At 43.8% G+C, this 25,386-nt stretch overlaps 1 protein-coding gene across 6 annotated transcripts in view; it reads right to left on the bottom strand.

Annotated features, from left to right (window-relative positions):
* LOC116947890 (centrosomal protein of 170 kDa-like) overlaps nucleotides 1-25,386 on the bottom strand; it is an 88,853-nt gene that overhangs the window by 43,689 nt on the left and 19,778 nt on the right. For 5 of the 6 annotated variants that reach the window (XM_076071141.1, XM_076071139.1, XM_076071140.1 and 2 more), the window contains exons 4-7: nucleotides 21,256-21,345; nucleotides 19,415-19,493; nucleotides 13,404-13,462; nucleotides 11,648-11,825 (exon numbers count right to left, since the gene is read on the bottom strand). In XM_076071141.1, the coding sequence (XP_075927256.1) occupies nucleotides 11,648-11,825; nucleotides 13,404-13,462; nucleotides 19,415-19,493; nucleotides 21,256-21,345 (406 nt within the window). The other variant, XM_076071144.1, reaches the window with a different exon arrangement.

The raw sequence follows: 25,386 nt of genomic DNA, 5'->3' as shown, positions 1-25,386 counted from the left end.
TGCATGCTTTGCGCATTAACTAAGAACTTACAAGATGTATGGCTGAATAAACCGTCATAAAATGTACTCATGTGCAGCTGTTTACATGGGATTAATCTGAGCATTCCTATTTTAACAAAATAAACCACGTAACAAAATGGCTGAGTATCTCCAGCAGCACCCTACGAAGTCTAAAGATGCAGTGCGACCGTTCTGGAAGAAGGACATTACTACCGTGACACAGTAAGCCATTGGAAGTACCGCATGCTGAAGCAAAACAATACAAAGAAAGGGCCTATGCTGTATAATTAATGCGTATTGTCAGGGATACATTAACAATTGGGCAGTTATCATGGAAAGAGCTATCTGTGAAAATAATTATTTTTCATGGTCATCATCATCAGCCCGGGTCAATCCACTACTGGATGAAAACCTCCCCCAAGGCAATGCCATCTCTTCGGATCCTGTGATGTAATAAAGGACAAAGATCCCCCTATATAGCCTTAACAGACTGTTAGAGGCAAGTAATGATGTAATAATCTACCTAGCACTTGCACGTTCCTTGGCTGCCACTCAGTGATAACTTAAATATCGGCCAACGCTACTTCTAGCGACGTGTCCTGCACACGCACACTTACACATTGTAACAATTTGAATGATGTCACTAACCTGCACGTGCTCTATAACCCCCGTGGCTCCTCTGTCTCTCAGTAGAATTCCATCTCTCCACGCTGCTTTGTGCAATTATAACGTGCAAAAATGTTTACAAATTCGATCACGTTAGTGCTTCTGGGAGACTACAAATCCTATTATCCGTGGATGGAAATAGTCCATGTACGGATCAACTAGCGGTGTGCATTAGGGAAGTAGCAGACAGGAATTTGATAAAGAGGAGTTTCACCATCATCCTTTTGTAGTAAAGCAGGAGGCTCATGGTTGAAAAGAGGGCCCGCTGTTGGCCGGTCTGCGTAAATGCATGAGCAGACAATGCAGTCAAAAAAGGCCCCCCACTCTATACGATTGCGGTTAGGGGGGCCGTGTATCTCCTAGGGTCTCCATGACGACCAACAGTAGCCCTCCCCCCCCCCATGCACTGCACAGTCTAAACAAAGATTCTGATTCTACTGCTGTTCAAGACATCTCACCAGGGCCCTAACAGCTTCAATGACACTGGGTAACAGCCTCTAGTGCAGTACGGCAAGTGGTGTAAATGTCAGTAACATATCCAGTGTGCATGCAAGTCTTTCATTTACATGATGTTTCTATGCACGTTTTGCTCCATATAAAAATGAATTAATTTTGTCTACATATAAATGTAATTAATATATTACAAGTTTTATTCTGCATTCATGAAGCTCCACCTTTGTTCTTTTGAAGAAAGATTTTTTTTTACACTTTGCATTCCTTAAAAAAGTCCCAAAATAAGATGCAATTGCATATATTTTTATACACTGTACTCAGGACCAATGTACAATAGCAGATTTTTTTATATAATAATTAATTAATATAAAGCTTACAACATAACAAGAACACACACTCGCTGGTAAACACATTTCTGCACAACCAGCCTGCTTTGCACAAGAGGCAGCAGGCGGACAGACGCGCACACCCACACAGACACAGAAGAAGTGTTATTAATCGCTCCCGCTCATCTCTGAGTAGCTGTGGGGCAGTCCGTTATAGCTGCTCGGCCCCGCTTCCTGCCCTTCATCCTCCCTGAGGATGTCATTCCTGGCCTGCGGGAAGGCGGGGTGGTGTGTGCCACGTCACCACATTCTCCGTCACAACCCATCCGTTTATACTCCCCCCCCCCCCAGTTTTCCTGCACTCCCTTTGAATCATGCACTGTACAAAGCAGCGTGCCTTCAAGCCAGACAAAGCACTTTGTGATCGGTGCCTTCGCCGCTGTGAACCAACCGCACGCAAACACATTAGCGGAATTAGCTTTTTTTTCTTTTGCCTTTGTTTCTTTTCAAAAACGTATCACCCGGAGAAAGCTATTGGATAGCGGAGCAGTATAATGCAGGTCTAGACCAGTTGGCTTGTCAGCTCGTGTCACTGTGGCACCGGTGTGTTGATTGCAGCCTCGGTCACATAATGGCATAACGGCCACAACATTTACAACATTAGAAACACAATAAAGGCAAGTAACCCAATTCTGGGTGACAATTATGACCGAGTGGATTCCACACCGGTCAACTCTCATCTGGTCACTGCAGTCCGTGCCACCTGCACAGGAGGTCCTTGGCCTCACCGTGCCACCTGCACAGGAGGTCCTTGGCCTCACCGTGCCACCTGCACAGGAGGTCCTTGGCCTCACCGTGCCACCTGCACAGGAGGTCCTCGGCCTCACCGTGCCACCTGCACAGGAGGTCCTTGGCCTCACACTCGCACAATCGGGGGGCGGCTTGTGGGGGGGGCTTTAGCGGTGCATTAGCAGAACGACGGCCTCAATTGTCAATGAAGCCGTGGCACGCGAGCGAGACTGCAATGGACAATGCAGTGCCAAGCGTTCGAATGTTAAGCCTTGAAGATAACTCGAATCGCAATTGGGCTACGGTAGACACTACGAGAGCTAGGCTACAAGACATGTCACTGAATGCAAGGGTAGCCGGCCATTCTGGTACTCTACCCAACTGTGCAAAATGACGAATGAATATGTAAAAGCAGAGGTTATGAATGACGAAAATAGCAACTCGTATACAATGAGTCAAAATAACAATGAGTCAAATAACACTGACTCAAACCGGTCAGCACAAGGATGCACGATAGTTCCACATTTACCACATTTACCAGCCTGCTACGCAGCTACCAGCTTATGCATTACATCAAATCAAGGATATTTTTTTTTCTCAATCGCCTGACCAACCAATTTCTCCTTCTTACCGCGTTCCCCACACCATCTGTTAACGCAACTTTTAATCGATGATTACAACAGCGTGTGGACTTCTGTTTTCGTGACCCCTATTCTGTCATGCTAAAAGAGGCCATAATACAACCTACGGTTGTTCGTAATCGAGCGGCACTAAAGAAAGCCAAGGCCTTGTTAGACGTGACTGAATGACCGAATGAGAATGGTGGCTGTCAACAGAGTGCCACTTACATTTGCCAGATGGCCTCAGTTGAACCTCGCCCAGTTAACCCAATTAACGTTAACACGTCTGCCTTAACGTCACGCAAATTGAATGGTTAATGTGATTTGTCATTGTTGTCGACCCCGATCCTGAGCATTAATACAAAAAAATAATCCCAGCTTTTGCATCTAAATTGTATTATCTTGAATCTTAATTTATATATGCTCCGGGGTTATATGTGTCGTGCATGCACAAGTACACGAGTCATTATATTTAATATATAATTAAATATATTATCACCGTTGGCCACTCCTGCAAAGCCTGCCAAATGGAAACCGCATGCGGAGGTACACTTTACAGCAGCGACTATACCGTGCTGATGAGTCCTAATTTCACGTAATGCTTGAAACGGATGGCAAAGACTCTAACCTAGGCTACTGGGGTCATTAGCTCGGTGCAATTACAGCTACACCACCACTCCCTATATGCACACCTACAGCCACAAGTAAAGACACCCCAATTTTCAGAAACATAAATGTACGCCTGCATATATAAAGTGTCCACACTGACAAACACATTAAAGAGTGTCTAATTCATCAGTCTTGCTTTGTCCACTCACACCCCCAGAAGCAGATTGCACTGAAAATCAGCCTGCCAACACCAGCACGCGCACACACATCACACACAAGCGGGCACGCACACATTTCTCAGGCGACCGTTAACATCTGTTTTTCATCATTCCATTGCGCCCGAATACGCGAGCACGTTAAAGAATGTAGCTATTTTCAAATACCCACCGCTGTTTCATAAACGAGCATTAGAGCAACGACCATCACCGTCACACCATAATGAACGGCACTGCTCCAACGCTAAACCAGTCACGCACATTTTTCACAATCAATGTAGTAAGATTGCATGTTTTTTTTCTGGCACATTTCACCTCATACCTAGTACCTATTACAGCGGGCAGCCAGGTTTGCAACTGGAAAATTTAACACGCCACATTCTAAACACTTGCAAGCGTTTTGCTGAAGAATGTTACGCTTCAAGCAGTGCTACCGCGCGTTACAGTTTACACAGCAGAACCTTTAAAGGTGAAGGATTAACAGCGGATAGGTGCTGTGAGTAGGAATGCAACAAATCATGGATTCATCAATTTAACGAGATTCTTATTCTCACGATACGTGTAACAAATTGTGCCAGGAAGAACATATTCCGGTATTAACAATTCGTGCAATTTAGATGATTGTGTAACATTTCAGACTCGCAAAAACTAGAAACAACGCAATGGAGGCCATTAAAAAGCTAAAGGTGCAGCCCTGCGATGGCTGCTCACACCACTGCTGACAGAAGGGCCTACACCTACTGCTCTGGAGGGCCTCCTGTACCAGAAGGGCCTACACCTACTGCTCTGGAGGGCCTCCTGTACCAGAAGGGCCTACACCTACTGCTCTGGAGGGCCTCCTGTACCAGAAGGGCCTACACCTACTGCTCTGGAAGGCCTCCTGTACCAGAAGGGCCTACCTACTGCTCTGGAGGGCCTCCTGTACCAGAAGGGCCTACTTACTACCCTAGAGGGCCTCCTGCACTGAAGAGCCTACCTACTACTCTGGAGGGCCTCCTGTACTGAAGGGCCTACCTACTACTCTGGAGGGCATCCTGTACCAGAAGGGCCTACCTACTATTCTGGAGGGCCTCCTGTACCAGAAGGGCCTACCTACTACTCTGGAGGGCCTCCTGTACTTAAGGGCCTACTTACTACTCTGGAGGGCCTCCTGTACTGAAGGGCCTACCTACTACTCTGGAGGGCCTCCTGTACCAGAAGGGCCTACCTACTACTCTGGAGGGCCTCCTGTACCAGAAGGGCCTACCTACTACTCTGGAGGGCCTCCTGTACTGAAGGGCCAACCTATTACTCTGGAGGGCCTCCTGTACTGAAGGGCCTACTTACTACTTTGGAGGGCCTCCTGTACCAGAAGGGCCTACCTACTATTCTGGAGGGCCTCCATGTACTGAAGGGCCTACCTACTATTCTGGAGGGCCTCCTGTACTGAAGGGCCTACCTACTACTCTGGAGGGCCTCCTGTACTGAAGGGCCTACCTACTATTCTGGAGGGCCTCCATGTACTGAAGGGCCTACCTACTGCTCTGGAGGGCCTCCTGTACCAGAAGGGCCTACCTACTACTCTGGAGGGCCTCCTGTCCACGGAACACAAGAGAGAGCTCAAGAGAGGCCCTCTCGACGTCGTTTGGCTTTCCCTTCCACGTTAATAATGTTTTGCGGCAATTATTTGTGAATTACTGCAAGCCAAGCAGTGAGTGGGCATCAGGTGCAGCAGCTGACCTTAAGTCACCACCGGTGGCATATAACAACATATTATGCAAAAGAGATTAAACGGGAGGGTAGGGTCTGGGAGGGGGTTAATATAGTGGGGGGGGAGCAATGCTTTCTCGTGGTGGAGCCGCACCCCCTCCAGCAAACCCCCTCCCTTCGTGACTGCACTCCACTCGCCCCAGCTGTCAGCTTAATCACCAAGGCGAGCGAATGTCCCTTTTACCTGCAAAAGCCAGACGCTCGTGTGCTAGGTAGGGCATGCTGCTTGCAACTTGTCGAGCGCACGTGGGCAGCAACTGCTTCGCTTTCTTTGCAGTATGCAATGCTCCTAAATTCTAGGCGCCTTGACACTACATTTCGCATGTGCGGCTGGAAGCACATCCTGTATAGACGCATGAGAGTTACACATACCGTGTGTGTGTGTAGACATCGCACAGACCTCCCCTGACCCACATACACAACCCCACATATTCCACGAGCATTCCGGTGCAGTATTTGCACCATGCATGCTGATACACGTGGGCTTGTACGTACCTTGGTAAATCCACTCCTGGATGAGGGCTCTACCCATGCCATGCTGGAAACGAGGGTCACTGTATTTGACTATGCTTCACCACCCAGGTCAGTGGGGGTTTGTGAATACAGGCAGCTGAGATGTGGGAGCATAGAAGCAGAGTATAACAAGGGATTTTACTTCTACATTGCCCACCTTGGCAGCCTGGTTATGCATCGTGTTCACCCACCCTGCTTAGCTTCCGAGATCTGCAGAGATCGGCACATTTTGGGTGGTTTGGTCATAGGCTGCTACGCATATTACTGTGCAAGATAAACTCCACAATGGACATTTGCAGTACCACTATCACAACCACAACCACCACATACCACATTCATGGCACGGTGATCTAAACGATGGAGTAAAATATTGCACTGCACTATCAGTGCAGAAGTATATTCATCAACATGCGATGTGATTGCAAATGAGATGGTGTAAACAAAATGAATAGCAGGAAGCTCTCCGTTATTAGATTTTTTTTTAGCAAGCACTTCCCTACAGTTGTCATGATACATTGCCCTGCTGTGACCCATTGCACATGACACATACACACTAAGATCATGACCATCTTCTTTAAAATAAATAATGAATAACAGGAGTTTGCAATACATTAATCCTGGTGTCTACAACATTGTGGATAAGATGAGTTTTAATGTGTTGTTTAACTATGCCTTTAAGCATAACGTGTTAACTTAATTTGTTTTAAAATGACCCTTTATAAAACTCTACGCTGTTGTAAGACCGTATTGTGCTCACACTAAAGCAGACGGAACTTTTTTTACAGACAAGATGGATCCATGATTCCATTCTGCAGTGCTGTTGAACGATGCCTCTTGGGTGGTATAAGTAAAACATTATAACTACAGTAGTCGAATAATAATATTCATATACAAATGTGGTCTGCAGCCTAGTTTTCTCGTCCTCAATAAAAGGGTTTGGGGCACTCATCCTGAACAAGTGGCATCACGTTTTCATAACCAGGCATCATCGATGTTATTTCATTCTAGATCTGCATGCACTGCTTGCATAAACTTGTGTTTTTTTTATTCAGTTAAGAAGTGTTGCATTCCAATAACGTCTGCTTTCTATACAGGTGTAGACATAGGGTTTGCATTAATTCACTTTCAGAAGGGAATGTACAGCATCATGTAGAGTTTATATTTGTTTCAATGGTTAGCCCATTGGACTTCAGTTGAGAGGTCACCAGTTTTGTCTGTATGTGGAAGCCAACAACTGGAACCCGTCCAAGAGGAGGTCCACTGAGATGTCGCAAGTATGTTGAACTTCTTTCGCACCGTACGTAGCCAGCCGGGCTACTCGGAGGTGCAGGGGAAGAGCAAACTAAACATAAAAAACCGTTCCAAATCAACAAGTTTTCCATCTAGCTTTAAAAGTGCATAGCTTCAGTAGCTTCTGAATATCGTAAGTCTCCTGGCTCAGTAGTTGAAACAACGGCAAACGTCTCAAACGGGTGCATCTCTGCCAGTCGATCGGCAAGTCGCATGTAATGGGGTACAGTGGGGTAACTACCACCCCATTCAAGACGTCTGACCAGCGTGGAAGAGTAGGCCAAGATTTACCCTCTAGAGCTCCCTCTAGTGGAGGCCCTTCCACTAGCCGTGGTGTGAGCAAGCAAATACAGGGGAACATCTTGACTTTGAATCTCACTCATTCTCCTCTGTCACTCATTCCCCTCTGTCACTCATTCTCCTCTGTCACTCATTCCCCTCTGTCACTCATTCTCCTCTGTCACTCATTCTCCTCTGCTGCTCCCAGAGTCTGGAACGTACTCCCCTCTGCCATCTGTGCCGCTGACCTCCCTGCTGTTAAAAAAAAAACTTCCTTTTATATTTTGTCCTACGACTACCGACTGCCTTTATATATATACATTTTATATAAAACATCAATGGAATAAGCATCGCTGGAAGGGATGGTGACTGATGGATAAGAGTGCGTACAAACCACAGTGGAGAAGGAGCAATGAGATCGGCTCAGGTGCAGGAGCGGGCTTGTGATTGTTGCATCGCAGAACCATGAGAGATGGAATCGGCATGGAGAGGCACTCATCCAGCAGTGTATAGAACATGGATGTCCTTCACCCGCACCTCCTATTAGCACGGCTGGCTATGGACGATGCTAAAAAGTTGAACAAACATACGTGGATGATGATGATGACGGTGATGGTGACTATAAGAAGCTGAGATTGAGGGAAGACTAATTAAAAATGATGTGTATGAATTAATGGATCTCACTTGGGCCAGTCGGGCTATGTGACATTGCCCCACGCATCACTGTAACCGCCACCGCAATCACCCATACTGTACATGCACGCTGTACACACTGACCTTCATACACTGGCCTAATATTCACATTCACTCCCACGTACACATCTGCATGATCAAAATACACATTTGCTCAAAATAAAAAAAATCAGCTTAATCCTAATGCCTTTGAAAGTAGCTTAAGGGCTTTAATGTTCTCCATTTCCACTTCCACTTTGTTAGACAATGCCACTGACATTTGAGACGAAACTATGTGTTCGTAACGGTTTTGAGTCAGATATTTTTTCTCAGTACTGTAAAACGGAGACGTACAGTTTTTGAGTTCTGCAAAAGCTCATAAAGTATTACTCTTTGGTTCTTTCGGTAAAATCACATAGAAAGAAAATAAATTAAATAATAATAGAATACGACGTTTAGATTGCAACACAAGCAACCATCATCAGGTACGAATGAATGAGTCAGCAAACACAAGTCAACACCCCATCTGGCTGATTACGTTCTTCCAAAGACTGCTAAACATATTCTTGGTTCTTTCGGTAAAGTCACCTGATGATGATTGCTTGTGTTGCAGTCGAAACGTCGCGAGCATTTTATTGTTTTATATTTTTATTATTTTATTGTTTCCCTTCTACGCGACTTTTTCGAAAGAACCAAGAACATGAATCACTGCAGTCACGAAAGCTTTAAATCAAAATTGCTAAACATGTTTGTTTTTCTCATTCATTCGTACCTGATGATGGTTTATTGTGTTGCAATCGAAACGTTGTATTCTATTAATGATTCAATTATTTACTTTCTACGTGACTTTACCGAAAGAACCAACGAGTAATTCCTGCAGTCACGAAAGCTTCGAATCTCATAAAGTATTGTTTATATTCATCGTCATTAAATTTAGAATATGTTTTTACAAATACAATTTACATCTCATTTGTACCTTAAAAGCTAAGACACAAAGTGAGGAATTTTCTGTTTTTAACATTCCCAGTGAATGGAGCATCGCACCACTGCTGGTGGAATGGGTTCTTACCAAGGGGAGCTCCAGAGAATGTATTTTTAGCCTGCTCTTCCACACTGGCCACACATTTTGGAAGATCATAGAGTACCCAAACTTGACCCCACCACACCTGGTCTGCCGAACGACTAACGGTGGTGTCGCTATTTATGCTGCTGGGTGAACAGAGGCAGGGGGATTATGAAACTTGCCATATTTGCTACAAATGCTGTGCCAGAGGATCAATTAAGCATCGACCATATTGCAAGCCCAATGCGCGCCTTTTTATCCTCGCAGCAGCAGCAAAGGCTTTTGTCGAACGATCGAACAAAGACGGTCACCGCATCGCGCGGCACTTTCAGATGCGCTTCAGCGGGCGTCTGGAACGCTCTTCCTTCCGATATTAGGAAGCGACTGGAGCTATGCACTTTTGAATAAAAAATAAAAACGAATTTCTTTAGAACTGCTTTTTGTGTTGAGTTTGTTGTCCTTCCCCCAGCACGGTCGGCTACGTACGGTGCTTAAGTTCAAAATACATACATACACAGAGACCCACAGACACCCATAGACCCACAGAGATCTACAGAGACCCACAGATTAGCACGGTCGCCTACGTACGGTGCGAAATAAGTTCAACTTACATACATAGAGACCCACAGACACCCACAGACAGCCAGATCCAGAGACCCAAAGAGACCCAGAGATCCATAGACACCCAGAGACCCACAAATAAGCATGGTTGCCTATGTACGGTGCGAAAGTTCACCATAAATATGTACATATGCCATCGCAGCATTCCCTTGGCAACCGGTGTGCAGTCCCCATGATGAAAAAAATATTTATTAAACTGAATATAACTGTGGTGTGAAAATAGTAAATAGGGAAACTGTGAATACATTTCCAAATAAGCATTCAGGCGTGCAGAAACGATTGTGGCATTTTTCCAGGACACCCGGGCTCATTATCACCTTGAAAACGGCCGTTCCCCTTGGCCAAATGATTCGGCAGATTAGCATAATCTCCCCTCCTTTCCCGTGTGCTTAACGGAGGCACAGAGCCCTCGTCCTTCCCTCATTATTACATCCGTCCCAATGAATTGCATTTCCAGTCATGTTTTTCGAGTTTCTGATTCCCTAACCACTTCCTGGGTTCACATGTTTTCACGAAAAGGTGCTCTAGGCCAAAGTTTTGTAATTGCTCAACATCTTTAATCGTTGCCCAGATATCTCAAGCAACACACGTTTGAAATTTGGTAAAATATGGACATATATTTGTATTAAAAAAAGCATTTATTGTTATTTATTTATTTAGGAGCAGTTAAGTTTAAACCATAATGCTACAGTAACACCCTCCCTGTAAGAAATGTTTTGTCAATCTTAATGGATTGTGACCAGGCAAACTACAAGTGAGCTATAGTTGCCAGACAACAATTAAAATGGTCAAAGTCAGTACACAGGTTTTGAGTTACAGCCTGGACAAGAGTCTCAAAAAAGGTTAATCTTTATAGTACTTCTGAGAATATACTGCATTATGGGAATATAGTGCCTTCTGGGAATATAATGCATTCTGGGAATGTCTTCATCACGAGCGTATTGAACGCGCACACACAAGCAGGGCAATAACACAGATGGGGACATCGCCATTACACATCTTAAAAGCCACCAGCACAATTTCAACTCCAGCCATGCTTTAACAAGCAATTACACTAACTAATGAGGAACTCCTATTGCATCCGTTTTGCTGTGCTTATTTAAACTAAGACGTCCATTGAACAGGAGACGTGACCTCGGACGGCTCTTAGTTGTACATAAAGGTTATCTGTACACAGCATTTACTGTTTAGGAGCTTGAAGCAGAGTTTCAGCTGCACAATCTTAAAAGACACACACTCAACCAGTAGCATTTATTACATGTACATATGGTAAGCTATATGATCACTTCGTAATTTTATAAAGGTCATCTTTCTTGTTCGGCAGTTTATCCATTTGCAGTACAATAAGAGTTGGTCACCAACCACTGCTCTTATCTACCAATTGCTCTCTGAAAGGAGAAATTGCAGCAGCTGTCCGCCATCTGCCCTATCCAGTGACGGTCACTGCATCGCGCTCTTTCACATCCACTTCTGAGGCCGTCTATAACGCTCATCCTTCCTATATTAGGAAGCCACTGGAGCTATATGCACTTTTAAATCTAGACTGAAAACTAATTTCCTTAGAACTTCCATTTGTGCTTAGTTTATCCTTCCCCCGCACCTCCCAATTACCACGGTTGGCTACGTACGGTGCGATAGAAGTTCAAGATACATGCATACATATGAAGTCCCGAAAAATACCTCGCACTTAGGTCTCACGGACTGCAGAGGTAAGTGGCGACAGCGGTAAACGCAAGGCAAAGTCCTCGCGCCCACGTGGCGACGTCCTCCCACACGGCTCACCGTGAGGGCCCTTGCTGCTGCTGCCGCCGTCGACCGCCGTCTCGTGATCGGGGGCCTGCGAGGAGCCCGCCGCCGCCTGCCCGTCATCCTGCGCGGCCTGATCCGAGGTGGCCGCTTCCAACGCGGTGGCCCCACGCTCCTCCTGCAGCCTCTGCATCGTGCTGCTGTACCCCTCGTGCTGGTGGTCACACATGCGCGCACACTTGCGTCAGTGACGGTGTTAAAAGTATTCCACTTTGCGGTCCTGTGTGTGACTGGGTTTAAGTAACTTTATTCACACCGGGCACTTGTTTGGGATGGATCTTGCTTTCCAAAGTGTAGTGTAATCTGGAGAATACGGTATAAATTATGCTTATGGAAAAGCAGTTAGAAACACAAACATTCCAAAACTTTCAAAACCATAACAACGGGTGGGTCCATGCACATTCCAAAGCCACAGCCTCAGCGATCCCATATATCCCTGCCAAAAGTAGCAAGAGCCTCACGCAGGTATAAATATTATCTTTACAAGGCCACAGTCAAACGTTACACACTTTGAGTGTTTGTTTAGGAGACCTCGAGAAAACATTTTAACAAATAATGGCGATTACAGCATTTGTAAATATGCACACCAAATACATTATCCCACCACAGGCGTTTTCCCTGCGGCAATGATCTAGATATTACCTGAATATTCAGATCCCTTCACTGCCTCCCATTGCTCCCAATATTATTATCCTAAAAGATCAGCCTCACCGTCTTAAACATCGTCTACGGACATGTCTCCCACCTACCTCTCCCCCACCTCATCTTGAGCTCCTCCCCTTTACGTGTTCTCTGTTCGAACAACAAAGGCCTTCTTTCAAAGCCTCTAGTTAATGTCCCAAATAAACAAGCAGAATAAACTTTCGCTTTCAAATAATGGGAGGTCACTCCTTCTACACATCTTCCCTCATGGCAATGTCTTCCCACACGCTATCGGCACTCACGACTCCCTCCAAGTCCAGGCTCAAGACCTTCCACCAACCCCTCCTTGTCTGTGACTTTCTCCCTCAATGAAGAGTCCTCATTCGCACTTTTACCACAATGTCATCTCATTTATCTACTCCTCCCTGTGGTATTCCACCCCTCATGACTTTCTCTCCAAAAAATGTATTCATCTTTTCTCTCAATTTGCACACTCCTCCATTCGTACAGCATCTTGAACTATGGATGCGTTTGGATACTTTATAAATCCAAATTGTAACTGCACGCAAGTTTGTTATCGCAGCAGCAAAGAGTGTACATGCTATAGCAAATGTTCTCCAAAATGTGTAAAACAATGTTACTTTGCACAACCCTTAAACTAAAGTATGAATGCACTGTGGACATTTTTGAAAGCTATCATGCAAAACGTTCTATATCTATGGGACCTTTTGGCCAGTACCAAAATTATAAAAAATATATACCCTTTTCTGGCAATATAACATGCCTTGCAAAAGGTATCTACTTCTTGGTGTTTGAAGATTTTAACACCTGTTTAATTTCCAGAAAGGGTAAACCCTATTCGTAGATATATTTTGTTTTATCAAACCGTTCTATGTTTGAGAAAATAGGACAGTTTTATAGATGACAATCATGGCTGTGATATCACTAAACACATCCAGTACTTGGAGAGACTGCCACAGGCCGGCTGGTGTGGCTGCCTTATTTGAGTAAACACACTTTGCTTGTGCCCCCACATGTACTCTCGTTGCTTACACAGTGCTTCATTGCATGAACGTTGAGAATTACTCACCCTCAAGGCTTCTTCGGGCACCTTGTGTTCCCCTTTCTCCACTGTGTACACATTGGGATGTAATCGACTGTTAAGGGATAAAAATGAAGTTTCAGTCCTTCTCTCTCGGCTGCTGAAACAGAACAGGCAGCACACGTACGTCTTAATTGATGGCTTCATTTTACATGCGTCTTATATTCTGCTTGACAGTATGAAACGCCTAAAGAAGTTGTAATATCCTGCTTAAAATTGAGTCGAATCATTACAGTAAAGTGGATTCTCATATAAGATATAGACACTGCATAAAGACCTTGCGGTGTTTACAGGACACCGATATGGTTAAGCCAGTGCTAACCAGGTGTACGTACGTGCGTAAACCACGTGCATTTCGTCACCCATTAATTCAGCGATGTGAAAAGGAAATGATGCAAACTTGTTTCTATAACTCAATCCGTCAGAGAGATTACATTACCTCAATCTATGGATCTTTCCACTGGCAACTTTGATCACGATTCATTTCAGGTTTCACCTCTGTACTCAGGCAGCTACAATATCAACAATAATGATTATTTACCCAGGAAGCCATACCGAGTCAGAGGGACTCATTTCCAGCGAGGGCCCTGCATTGTTACGTTTACATTTGAAGTTGTGTTCAGCCACTTAAGGACGGGTTATACATGGGAGGAAACCAGAGAACTCAGAGAAAATCTACTCATGTAGAGGGAGCAGCACTCTCCCATCAAGATAGCACCAATGGAGACTAGGCTCTAAGAAAAGCTGTCTCGGGTGTGGACCAATCAAATTCAAGGACAGTGCATATTATTATCAGAGTTGTCTTTTTTGTTTGCATTCTGACTGCGTGTGTTGTGGTTTTTTGCAAACATGATGCCTTGAATAAAGGTGTCAGTTTTTGTGCCAGTTAAAAGGGTAAAACCTATTCCTATATCTTGTTTCTGGCAAAGGAGGTCTCATAATGTAAAAGATGGAGATTAGTCCATGATTGCTGTACCACCTCCTCTGATGAGCCAGGGTGTGGCACCTCGACGGCCAACACAAATGTCGTTTCGCACCACGTGTGGTCTGCTAACCCTCTGGATTACTAGTGCTGGATTACAAGTGATGGATTACAAGTGTTTGGATTACAAGTGCTGGATTACTCTGCAATGAGCCGCCAACATCCAATAAAGCAGCCAATGACAATGAAACAGCAGCACCATGTACATTGGCTATCCATTAGTGGTCTCTTCCCGATTTGATTACATTTTCTGAGTGGTTATCATCTTTTCATAAAAAAAATACAGTAATTAGCATTAAATTGTAATATTATTAACACAAGCTACTCGAACTGCAAAAGGCACAGCAGGAAAAGTGCACGGCTGTGTGTATTTTATCGCACAATTAATGTGATTGCCATAAAAAATGTAACGGCCTACTATAGCAGGGGCGCTCAAGGACAAACACAAAACGCTAGTTCACAACTTTTATAAAATATGTAGTCGCCTAATATTTGAGGCAATGACTCTGCAGAACTGTCACTGTCTGAAACATTAGCGCACCGCTATATATATGAGATTATTATTTGTCTGTTATAAAGCAGCGTTCATGACAAAACGGGTTGTGGTAAATTATGATTGAGAGCACTTCGAATTAAAATGTGGATGGGATTGGAAGTTGTCTCAGTTTAAAGAGACTGCGACGGACAGGCAGATGTGTGAAGAGCACTGCAAAGAGACACCGGTGAAGGTAACGGTGAGGATATTAGCGTGAAGACCCCAGTGGGCTCTGCCTGGCAGGATGGGAATGGTTTCGTTTTATCTGTATGTTTTTGGGCGATTTCTTTACCATTCTTGTACTCTGCACTACCATCGTGTTTATGAATATTTTATCTTGTTGTAACGTTCTTACCCATCCCGACTGGACATCTGTCAAAAAGGGCTTTATAGCTCATAGGATTCCTCCAGTAGAAATACATATTTTATACATATTGAGGCCTCCAATGGCCCAAAAGACCGAGGGCCTAGAATTTAATAAACAAGTGCACTGGAGTCATGTGCAGCTTGTTTCTCTTCTTGAAAAAAGGTCACTTTAAACATTTCTTTCACCGACGCATGCACGTTGAGAATTTCACGTAAACACATCCGTGGATTCGGCTGAACTAATGTTAGAATATCCATGGTTTATCCATTAATGCTGGTAACTTTGCACGGTCTATAACTGGGTGTTGCCTTTTAGTGAGATTACTAGGATTATGCAGCAGAATAATGATTAACCGTAGCAAGACCTTACGTAACAGAATATATGTGGATACAAAATTTAAATATTAACATGACAATTGTTATCACTCAGACATGTATGCATTTACATCTGAGTACAGCAAGATAATTAAGAGGCCACACGATTATATTTAGAATAGAATACTGCGTTACTACAGAGCAGGTTTTCACAACTGTGCGCTGTTTATCTAACCAAAAGTGTTTTTGAAATGTGCCGCGTGTATTGTTCGGCATGATGTTGTTTGCGATGAAATCCGACGTTTCGGTCCGCGTGGTGTCAGCTTTTTCAAGAAGGAAAACATCAGAAATAATAATTAACACGTGGTGCAACCCAAAAACATGTCGGAGAGATATACTGAATTAAGTTAACATTAAAGTCATGTAGAATGGAGATAAAATAATAAAAATAATAACAGAACAGAATATTATTATTTTTATTTTATCTCCATTCTACGTGACTTTACCGAAAGAACCCAGAAGATGAATCCCTGCAGTCACGAAAGCTTTAAATCGAAATTTAACATTACAGGTTCAGTACACCATCAGCCCCGAAGGTTCAGTACTCAGTACCATCTTTATGGGACTTCCAGACTGGTTGTCTTGTATACAGACTTGCCCCCACAATAACGTCGAATATCCACAACTGGCTCGGGGCCATGAACAGAGATGAATGCATTGCAGGATTTGTTGAACATGTGGACGCATTGACTTTTGACCAAATTATAAGGCTCTTTAAGGTCCAAGGACAATAAAAGCTTGTTTCACGACAGCCACCTGTCAGCGTTCGCTTGCTGTTGTCGACGTTTTAAATGCGCGAGCGTGAACCGACTATCATTTGCCTTAGGGACCCCATCTGCGGGGCATTAAAAAGCAGCGCGAGACGTTACAGATTCTCAGCAGGAGGCAAACGTCATTTCAACCGTTTCCTCACCTTTTGGACAACTGTTGTTGTACAATCAGGCGTGTGGGAACAGCTTTGAAAAGAGAAGGGCGAGAAGTAAAGGGGGAAAGCATATGGCTTCCCCACTCTCCCACCCCCCCCCCCCCCCATTTCCAAACACTGGGTGGGAATCTAGCCCATCTTTCCCTGGTGTTCCAATGCTCCAAAACCCACGGGTACATCTGTCCTGAGAGATGCCCTGGGAAGGTGGAATTTCCACTGCTGAGGTTAGGACCATCAACAGAGATAAACTCCATATCAATGCTTGTTTGCAGAGATATTTTGTTTAATCTTTTGTGGATTGGTAGATGTGCAATATGGACAAACTTCAGACGGACAGTAACTGCTATGGTCCAAAAATGACCAAACTTCAAGCCTAGCAACGCAGTGCAGTGTTTTCCATTGTTAACAAACATCACTTACGAGGTGTTTATTATACAAACCACATTTCACACATTGTCAACTGTCATACATATACAGACATGCCAATGGAGATTGAATTTTGAGCACCACCGCTCCCAAACAGAAGCAGTATCTCCGTTCATTATGCAAGCAAGCTTTTATAAATAAAAAAATACAACGCCTAACAGTGTCTGCAAATCACCAATTCAAACTAGTCAGAAAACATCCTGCAAACGGTTATGTTATATCCAAGAAATTGAGAAATTTCACGGCAAAGTGGCTTCCAGAATAAATGGGGAGGAGTAGGGCATACGATGAATCAAGCCACTTGTATTTTGCCGACAGAATTGCTTAACCGTACAGCATGACCACATCTGTGGGTAACTCCTAGTAAAATGGGGATACTTTTTTGAGATTTTCCTGGATGTACAGCTGCAGCATCACGTATACACATCTGGAAACTTGACCACTTCATTAATAAAACCAAAAGGTAAAGGTGCAGCCCCGCAATTTCTTACTCACGCTACTGCCGGTGAAAAGGCCTCAACTAAAGGCAGCACAAGAGCCCCTCTAGAGGGCATGTTTGGCCTACACGTCCACGTTGGCCAGATGTCTTGGAAGAGGTGGCAGTACCTACACTTCACCCCACCGCAGGTGACCTACCGATCCTGCTAATCTCTCACATTAACATAGCTACTTCAATGCTAAATTCTTCTGTTGATATGTAAACTCCTTTGTCAAGGCGCTCTGCTCCTCCCACCGAGCCTAAAAGACGCTGCCAAGCTTAGCAGTGTTCATTAGAGCAGTGTCTTTCCAACAGCTCTTTCTTCATCTGAGGACGGCTGCTTGTGTTGTGGCCGAAACGTCGTGATAATTTTATTTAACTATGTTTTATTATTTTATTATTTCCCTTCTACGTGACTTTACCGAAAGAACCAAGAAGATGTGGTGAAACCATCTCTTCTGCTGGATGGACAGAGGCAAAGTGCCAGGATCTCGAAACAGTAACCTCTGGATTGCAACTGCAGTGTGTTATGCATTGCACCACAACAGCATCCTTTGACCAAAAAGCTCACGAGGAAAACAAGTGCAGTATTTTCTTTATATCTCTGGGCGGTGTAGCGTCTGAGCGCATGCCGAAACTATGTTTTTTTAATAACCACAGGAAGGCGGCATAAGAGGAAAGGGATTGTTTTCTTTAAAACTGTTTGGTTCTTTATTGAAAAGCTCAAAGTTGAATACCGTTCTTTAAACCATTTTATATCACGCTTTGAAAATTCGATGTATTGTATTTTTATTTATTTTTATCAAGTCTAAATGAATGTATTATAGTGGTGTGTGATGTGTAATATAATTTCTTTACATCCGACTTATTTCATATAGAGTTTAAGTGGAACTGATATGCTGCTATCTTGCCAGTAACCCCCTTGGAAATAGGATGTGAATCTCAAGGGTGTATCCTGGTTAACCAGTGATAAGGTCATTAATAATGCAACCTAGAATCGTGAAAAATGTGTAGATAACTGCGATAAAATTTCAATAACACTCAATGATATGTTCACGAATATATGCACCTATTATGTATAATTCTTTTGCAAATAAAGGACCTCTAATTCAAGCCACATAAGAAACAAAGGAAGGCCAAAACGTGGGGCTCAAAATATCCGACCAAAACGAGTCGTGTAGAACAAGCTCGCTAATCAAAAGAAAATAATTCACTCGCCGAACATGAAACTTAACTAAAGGCTGAATGGGGAAGTGAATACTGAGACTAGTCCACCTCATCGCTCTTGCTTGTGACAGGAAGGCGAGGAGGGCGAGTCGCAAACTTTAATAGAAAAAAAAAAAATTTGTTCTAATGCAGAGATTGTATACATCGGCTTCTACCGGCCATACACTTTGTCACGAGTCCTTGCCTCCCTCTTTGTAACGAACTAGGATAAGATGTCAGCAGTGACTGTTCAATCGTAGCCTTGGAAGCAGCAGTAATTTTGCAATTATTTTTGCAATAACTAATTTATCTGATTATCCTTTGAGGCTTCATGAATAATGGGAAGCTATGTGGCATCATAAGGCCACATGTGTGGTATATATTAATGACACGCAGATGTTTAAGCAAAAATAATATTAGTATACAAACTAACATCGTAATTTATATAAAAAGTGTAAATGGAATGACTTAATTAAATATACCCATGTCAGAATATTATTCTATTATATTTTTGTTCCAATTTTTTTCTAAACACATGGTAGTAAAATGTATGACGAGACTCCCGATTTCAGATGTATTTCATACACACACACACATATTTTTTTTAGAAACGTTCAGCAAGTCTTAGAAACGTCACATTTTTGACTGGAATAAACACCTTTCACCAACGTTGTCATTCCATTGCCACAGAAGCTGTAAAGGATATCATATCCGAAGCGGATAACGTCGCTTTGCTTGAGCGAGACGTACGTTTGATCGGGAACCGGAACTTCGTTTACAAACGTCTGAAGGAACAAACAAAAAAACAAAGTGCGTGAACAAGCGAACAGAAAGCCACCGCAAATTTCCATTGCATTACATTATTAATCAGAAAAGTCGTTTCATCTCTTCCCGTCATAGCAGCTGGAAACCAACGTGATCACCAGCACAACACTGGAAATGAAAAAATACCCCAAGCTGTGCGTTTTTTAAAATGAAATAAATAAAACACATGGCTGTAAGAACATCCAAGGCCAAGTTCTATTATGTTTCAACTTACAGTCTTGCTTTCAAATAGATACTTTTTTTTCAGTTCAGCTTCTAGTTATTTTTCTTTTGCTTTTAATATATATCAGTTTCATTGAATAATAATAATAGCTCTTTTATTCAATCCAGAGGGAGATGAAGGCCTCCGCCCTGCCCCCCACCACACCGTGTTGGTCACGTGGGGTTCTCGTCTGTGCCGTACCTCAACACGAGGATCAGTGGTGGGTTCGTGAAGGGTAGCCCAGGACCCGTTTCGATATCACTCACCTACTGATGTCATCCTTGGTCGGGATTCGAACTCAGGTTCATAAAAATGTAATGCATTATCCCATTTGTTGGATACACTATGACTTATGCCGATTAACATAATAGAAGCACAATGGACGAAGATTTGTCTTTTGTTCTGACAACACTATTAGGGGAAGGTTTTATTGGTGAAGCCGCTGTTACGTTTAGTTGTAGTCAGACAAACAATACACCGGGTCATCCCAGACTTGATGTTGACCTATCAGACCAGGTGTTGTTTTTTTAATTCAACATGGCTCATGTCTGGTGATGATGAACTGAATCAGCTGACCTCATGGAGACCTTGGCCAAAAGTAGAACCCCAAGTGTAATAGACCAAAGTAGAGTGCAGTAATCACTTCGCATCCATTTCCTACTTTACACTGATAATAAAGTGTGCACACAAGCGTTCGCACAAGCTGAAGACACGCACGAAAAGAAAAAGATATCGACAAAAGGCCGCGTTGCTCTCGTGGCCGCCGCCTCGCGAAACCTACGTGACCCGGTTAAAGGGCACCGAGGCATGTGAGGTCACCATGCATTCTCCTAAAGTCCGGCGCAATGTATCGCTGCGCCCGCAGCACTCTCGTTTTGAACATCTTGCATTTTTAACACCCGGCTCACCCTTACAGTAGCCTCGCTCATCGTGTTGTTTAAAAGGTGACGCAACAAAACAAACAGCTCTTGCCGATACACGCCAAGGCCGTGTATGCTAGACTGTCCAACTGCAAGCAAGAAGCTTTATAGCTCTCCCATGTGGTTTTCGAGTTGTGCCGCATGTCGTTCGGCACGATGTCCAACAACGTTTCGCTCCCGTGTTTTGGGAGCATCTTCTCACTCTCTCCCTCATTTATATATAGGGTTGCTTGCTGCTGCTGCTGCTGGTGGCGCCGCGGCTTCTTTCGTGTCAAGAATGCTATATATAAGAGAGAGCGAGCTGCTCAATTCAGTTACCGAAGAAGCTTCCAGCAGGTGGAAGCAAAAAAACGTCAGGCATCATGTTGAACAACACGTGGTGCGACCCGAAAACACGTCAGAAAGCTGTACAAGCACAGGCGCCAAAACATGGGCAGCAGTAACAAAGCTTTGTTTTCTCGTGCTAAAGCTTTGGAAAAAAGCTGTAAATTTAAGCTCCGACAAACATAACGGTCTTGCATCAAGCTGTTCAACTATCTCAACGAACCCACGTGTTAGCTTTAACTATTCCAGGTGAACCAACAATGAACTTGCACTTACGCCGTTGAGGCTTCCCAGGTCCTTGAGCATGTGCTGGTCGTGTACCAGATCGTAGTTGATGACAGCGTGCTGTTTGTCCACGCTGCGTGACTGTTCACACACACACACACACGACGCGCAAAGAGCAACACGTCAGTTTCCTTTGACACCGCCTGCAATGGAAAGTCGTCAAATGCAATTAAAAACGCATGGTTACTCCTGATATTTTAGTTTTTACCCACTGAGAATTAAAAAACTTTAAAGTAGAGACTAAGAGTGCAATATGGGGCACGCACAGCGATGCTACATATTCCCAATTAGGACAATGAGCTAACCATTCCAAAGTACAATTAGGCAATCAAGATAAATCAACAATACAATTCTCTAATAAATAAAGAATCTGCAAATACAATGTTTTCACTTGAAGGATCCATTTCCGTCATACTGTATTCTATATTTTTTTAATGTGATAGCATACACAATTACAAATGACTGTCATTACTGCTGGCAGGGGTGCGTCTATTCATATTTTAAAATGAAAGGCGGAATTATAAGGTGTAAGTGCAAGACGGAGAATAAAGTTCCCCATAATTATTGTCCTTGGCCCTGTCATGGACAAGTGGAATTTCCACCACTGGACCAGTGCCACCGAGCCGAGCTCCTCCCCGTTGCTCGCTTGAGCACGGAGACGCCGAGCTTCATGGGAATTTATTTCTGCTGTTAAAGTCTGGCTTTAATTGAAATTATTCGTTGGTTGAATGTGTAATGTAAGTCCTTATAAAATTTTCTGGAGTGTAGCGATCAGAGGATAGCATCCTGACCGTCTAGGTATATCAGGTTTGATTCCAAATTAAGATGGTTATTTGAACAAATCTATTAAAAACTTAAATGAGCTTCTTTATTCCACACGATTGACATTAAAAGTACAGTGTATGGTATATACTTCATGCCAGTCCCTATACATAACATGGCATGAGCAATGTATAAATAAGCAGGTTTTTCTGTTTACAAAAAGCAACTGGTTACATCTATAGACCACAACCAACATGGACACACGTGTTACCTGAAAGTCAAGAGTTCAAGTTCATTTTCAACACGTGTAGGCATTACGATGGAGCAAACAGAAGGATTTTTGTTAGATCCCCTTTTGTAAACAAAGAGAGCAACAGATCAACGCAGCAGCTCCACACAGCCGCAACACGACAAGCACCGGGGGCCCATTCACGACTGGGGAACGGGCAGGTTACGGCATCACCCGAGGCCATGCCCTGGCAACAGCGTCCCTGGAACCCAAAGACTGACAAACACGGCCGCTAACGCGACGATGCTGGGTAACACAACACACCCGAGGAAGCCAGGAGAGACACCAGACTACAATATGGGATCTTTCTTGGCAGTATCAAAACATAGCAATAGGGTTTACCCTTTCTGGCAATGAAACAGTTGCGTTAAGATGATAAAACACCAAACAGAATCCTTTTTCAAGGAATCCTGTCTGCATTTACCACACGTACTTGTGGTGAACATGCAAACAAAAAACATCCTCTGATAACATACGCGTTGCCTTTGAAACTGATTGGTCCGCACACGACTCTCATCGTATCACAAAGCGTAGTTGGGGAAAGAAAAAATAGCAAAAGTTTCAGCGTTTATGATCTGCAGCGTTGGTGTCAATTGGCTGTCAAATATCATCGTCAACATAAAACACAGTACTCTAGCACCAAAAGTAATGCAACGAATTCAATACCAGGTATTTCCTGAGCGCAGTTTGACCTATATGGCACTGCAACGGCACTGCAGGAGAGGCACATATTGAAAATATGCATATACATAATGGCAATCAGCCACTTCCTGCTTACATGGCAAATACTTATGCTACAACTGTAATCACTCTCACATTTAGTTTAAGATAGCAAAGACCGAACCAAAAATACCACATTTGAAAATAAACCGCAGGTAAAAAAAGTAAAAAGGTAAAAATTACTGCCAGAATTGTGTGGGCCATGAGGTTTCATAAGCAAATGCCATTACACTACGGAGAACTGGCAGACTACTTTGCAAATCAAAATTAATCCCGAGCTAGCTAGTTTGTAAATGAATAAGTGAAAAGTCTTCCATCAATTCAAATGTATGGCCAAAGTTGTGGCTGATACCGTCACAGCACGTACAGAAAATAACTCGTGGGTGTTATGGCACACTGGACTTGCAATTCGGAGGTCACCAATTTGGTTTGATCTCCTGGCGCAGGAGTTTAAACAAAGGTCGCAAGTTTCTTAAATCCCCCAGCTTCTATCCAGGCAGCGATATAAATGAGTGCCCTACAGTTCGTCGACCAGCAGTTCACACATGTGGTGGGTTAAAGTATGGATACGTTCCACCTCTTCCGAGACATCTGGCCAATGTGTTAGTCGGCTAAAACACCCGCTAGAGAGGCTTTCGAGGGCTCCCTCCAGTGGAGGCCTGTCCACCACCAGTGGTGTGAGCGAATCATTGGAAAGGCGACACCGTAACACCCAATAAGAAGGCACACTCAACGCTTCCCGTTCTGATGACGTATGTGTGCATGTTCGTCATCAGTTTTTCTCCCGATTCCGTTCCGACGATGTATACATACGTAAAAGGCCATGTGGGAGGGTGTGTGGCACAGTTTGGCGCCAGCCATCAACGGAGTGCAATCATGTCGCTACAGTTCTCTGTGGGGAGTACAACGTCTTTAAAAACAGCGGTGCTATGCCTCTCTAAATAACAGTAACGCTGAATGGCTTGCACGTTCCAAGATTGAGCGGTGAACGGGACCCCACCCAGCAACTTGTAGACGTCTCGGAATGGGAAAGGGTTAATAATCCTTCAAACGGAGAGCCTGTGGCGGTTCAGTCGACCTGGAGGGTGCTAAACACCCCTGCGCCAGTCAAGCTTCTGGGTGAGTAACGGCCAGACGCACTGCATCTCCATTGCAAGGCAACGTACTAAGCTACAGCTGCCTTATACAAAGCAACTGCCACAGGCAAATTAGAGCGGGGAAAAACGAAATTCTGATCTTCACGGTTGTTGAATATATGAAGCCTAAATTTATTAACCGCACAATGCTAAAACAATTATACAAAAAGTGGCACACTTTGGAAATGAGAACAGTGGGTCACATAAAAACACTTGGAAAAAAACTGGGAGAACACCCAATGACTTACAAGGTCCTGCAAAAACTAATTAAATTTCCATTAAGGGTAAATATTCAAGTACATCTGACTTGCACATGACAACACGACTTTAAATATTCAACAGGGATTTTCGTGTGAAAGCGTTGGGTGTTCTTTTGTGGATTTATTATACCAGACTGGCCAAGAAGGAATGTCATGTCAGCTGACTTGCACAAGGCAGTTTGGGAGGTGACGAGGGAGGGCAGGGAGGCAGTGATAAAGGAAAACTAAATGAAGCTGAGAAGGGTGTGGGGGCTGGGAGGCTTGGTAAGGGGTTCATATTTGAAAGGTCCCACAATAGCTTATTTCACATTGCCCAGGGTAAAAAGAGAACAACACTAATAGTGAGGCACTAATTCTGCCCATTTCGCATCAACTCCACAGACCCGTCGAGGCGGCAGCTCCGAGTTTAACAACGCATAATGGTCTAAGCAGTCACAACGAATGGCGAGATTCATGCGTGTAGGGCATACGGATTCGTGTGCGATGATATAGCTGCGTGCATTTAGGGCTGCAGGGTACAATTTCAGGCAATGGCCATGTTTTCAAAGCAGAGCAAAAGGAATAAAACAATTGAACCTACATGAGAACAGGTTTTCCCCTTTTTTCTGGCAACAAAAAAAGGGGAAAACCTATTCTCATATTTTGGTACTGGCAAACGAGGTCCCATGATGTAACTGTACCTACAGTTGAAAATGCACAGTTATAAAAAATAAACAGACATACAGTATAATATAGTACCGTATGAGCAGAAGTGGTTTCGCGGTTAACGCAATGACCTATTAATTCTCAGCCATGAATGAATGAATGTTGAAATCCGGTTGCACCGTACGCAGCCAACGGCGCTGGTGAGCCACATGTTAACCGGTCGTGACCTCCCCTTCACCAAGCCGCATACGGTGACATAAGGTCATATGAACCATCATGAGTGGCATGGCATTGGCAGCTTTTTATTCGG

Source organism: Petromyzon marinus, chromosome 31, assembly GCF_048934315.1.
Source record: "Petromyzon marinus isolate PM22_M1 ecotype Great Lakes invasive population chromosome 31, UKy_Petmar_22M1.pri1.0, whole genome shotgun sequence".
Lineage (NCBI taxonomy): Eukaryota > Metazoa > Chordata > Hyperoartia > Petromyzontiformes > Petromyzontidae > Petromyzon > Petromyzon marinus.
This window is presented reverse-complemented; position numbering and strand designations above follow the sequence as displayed.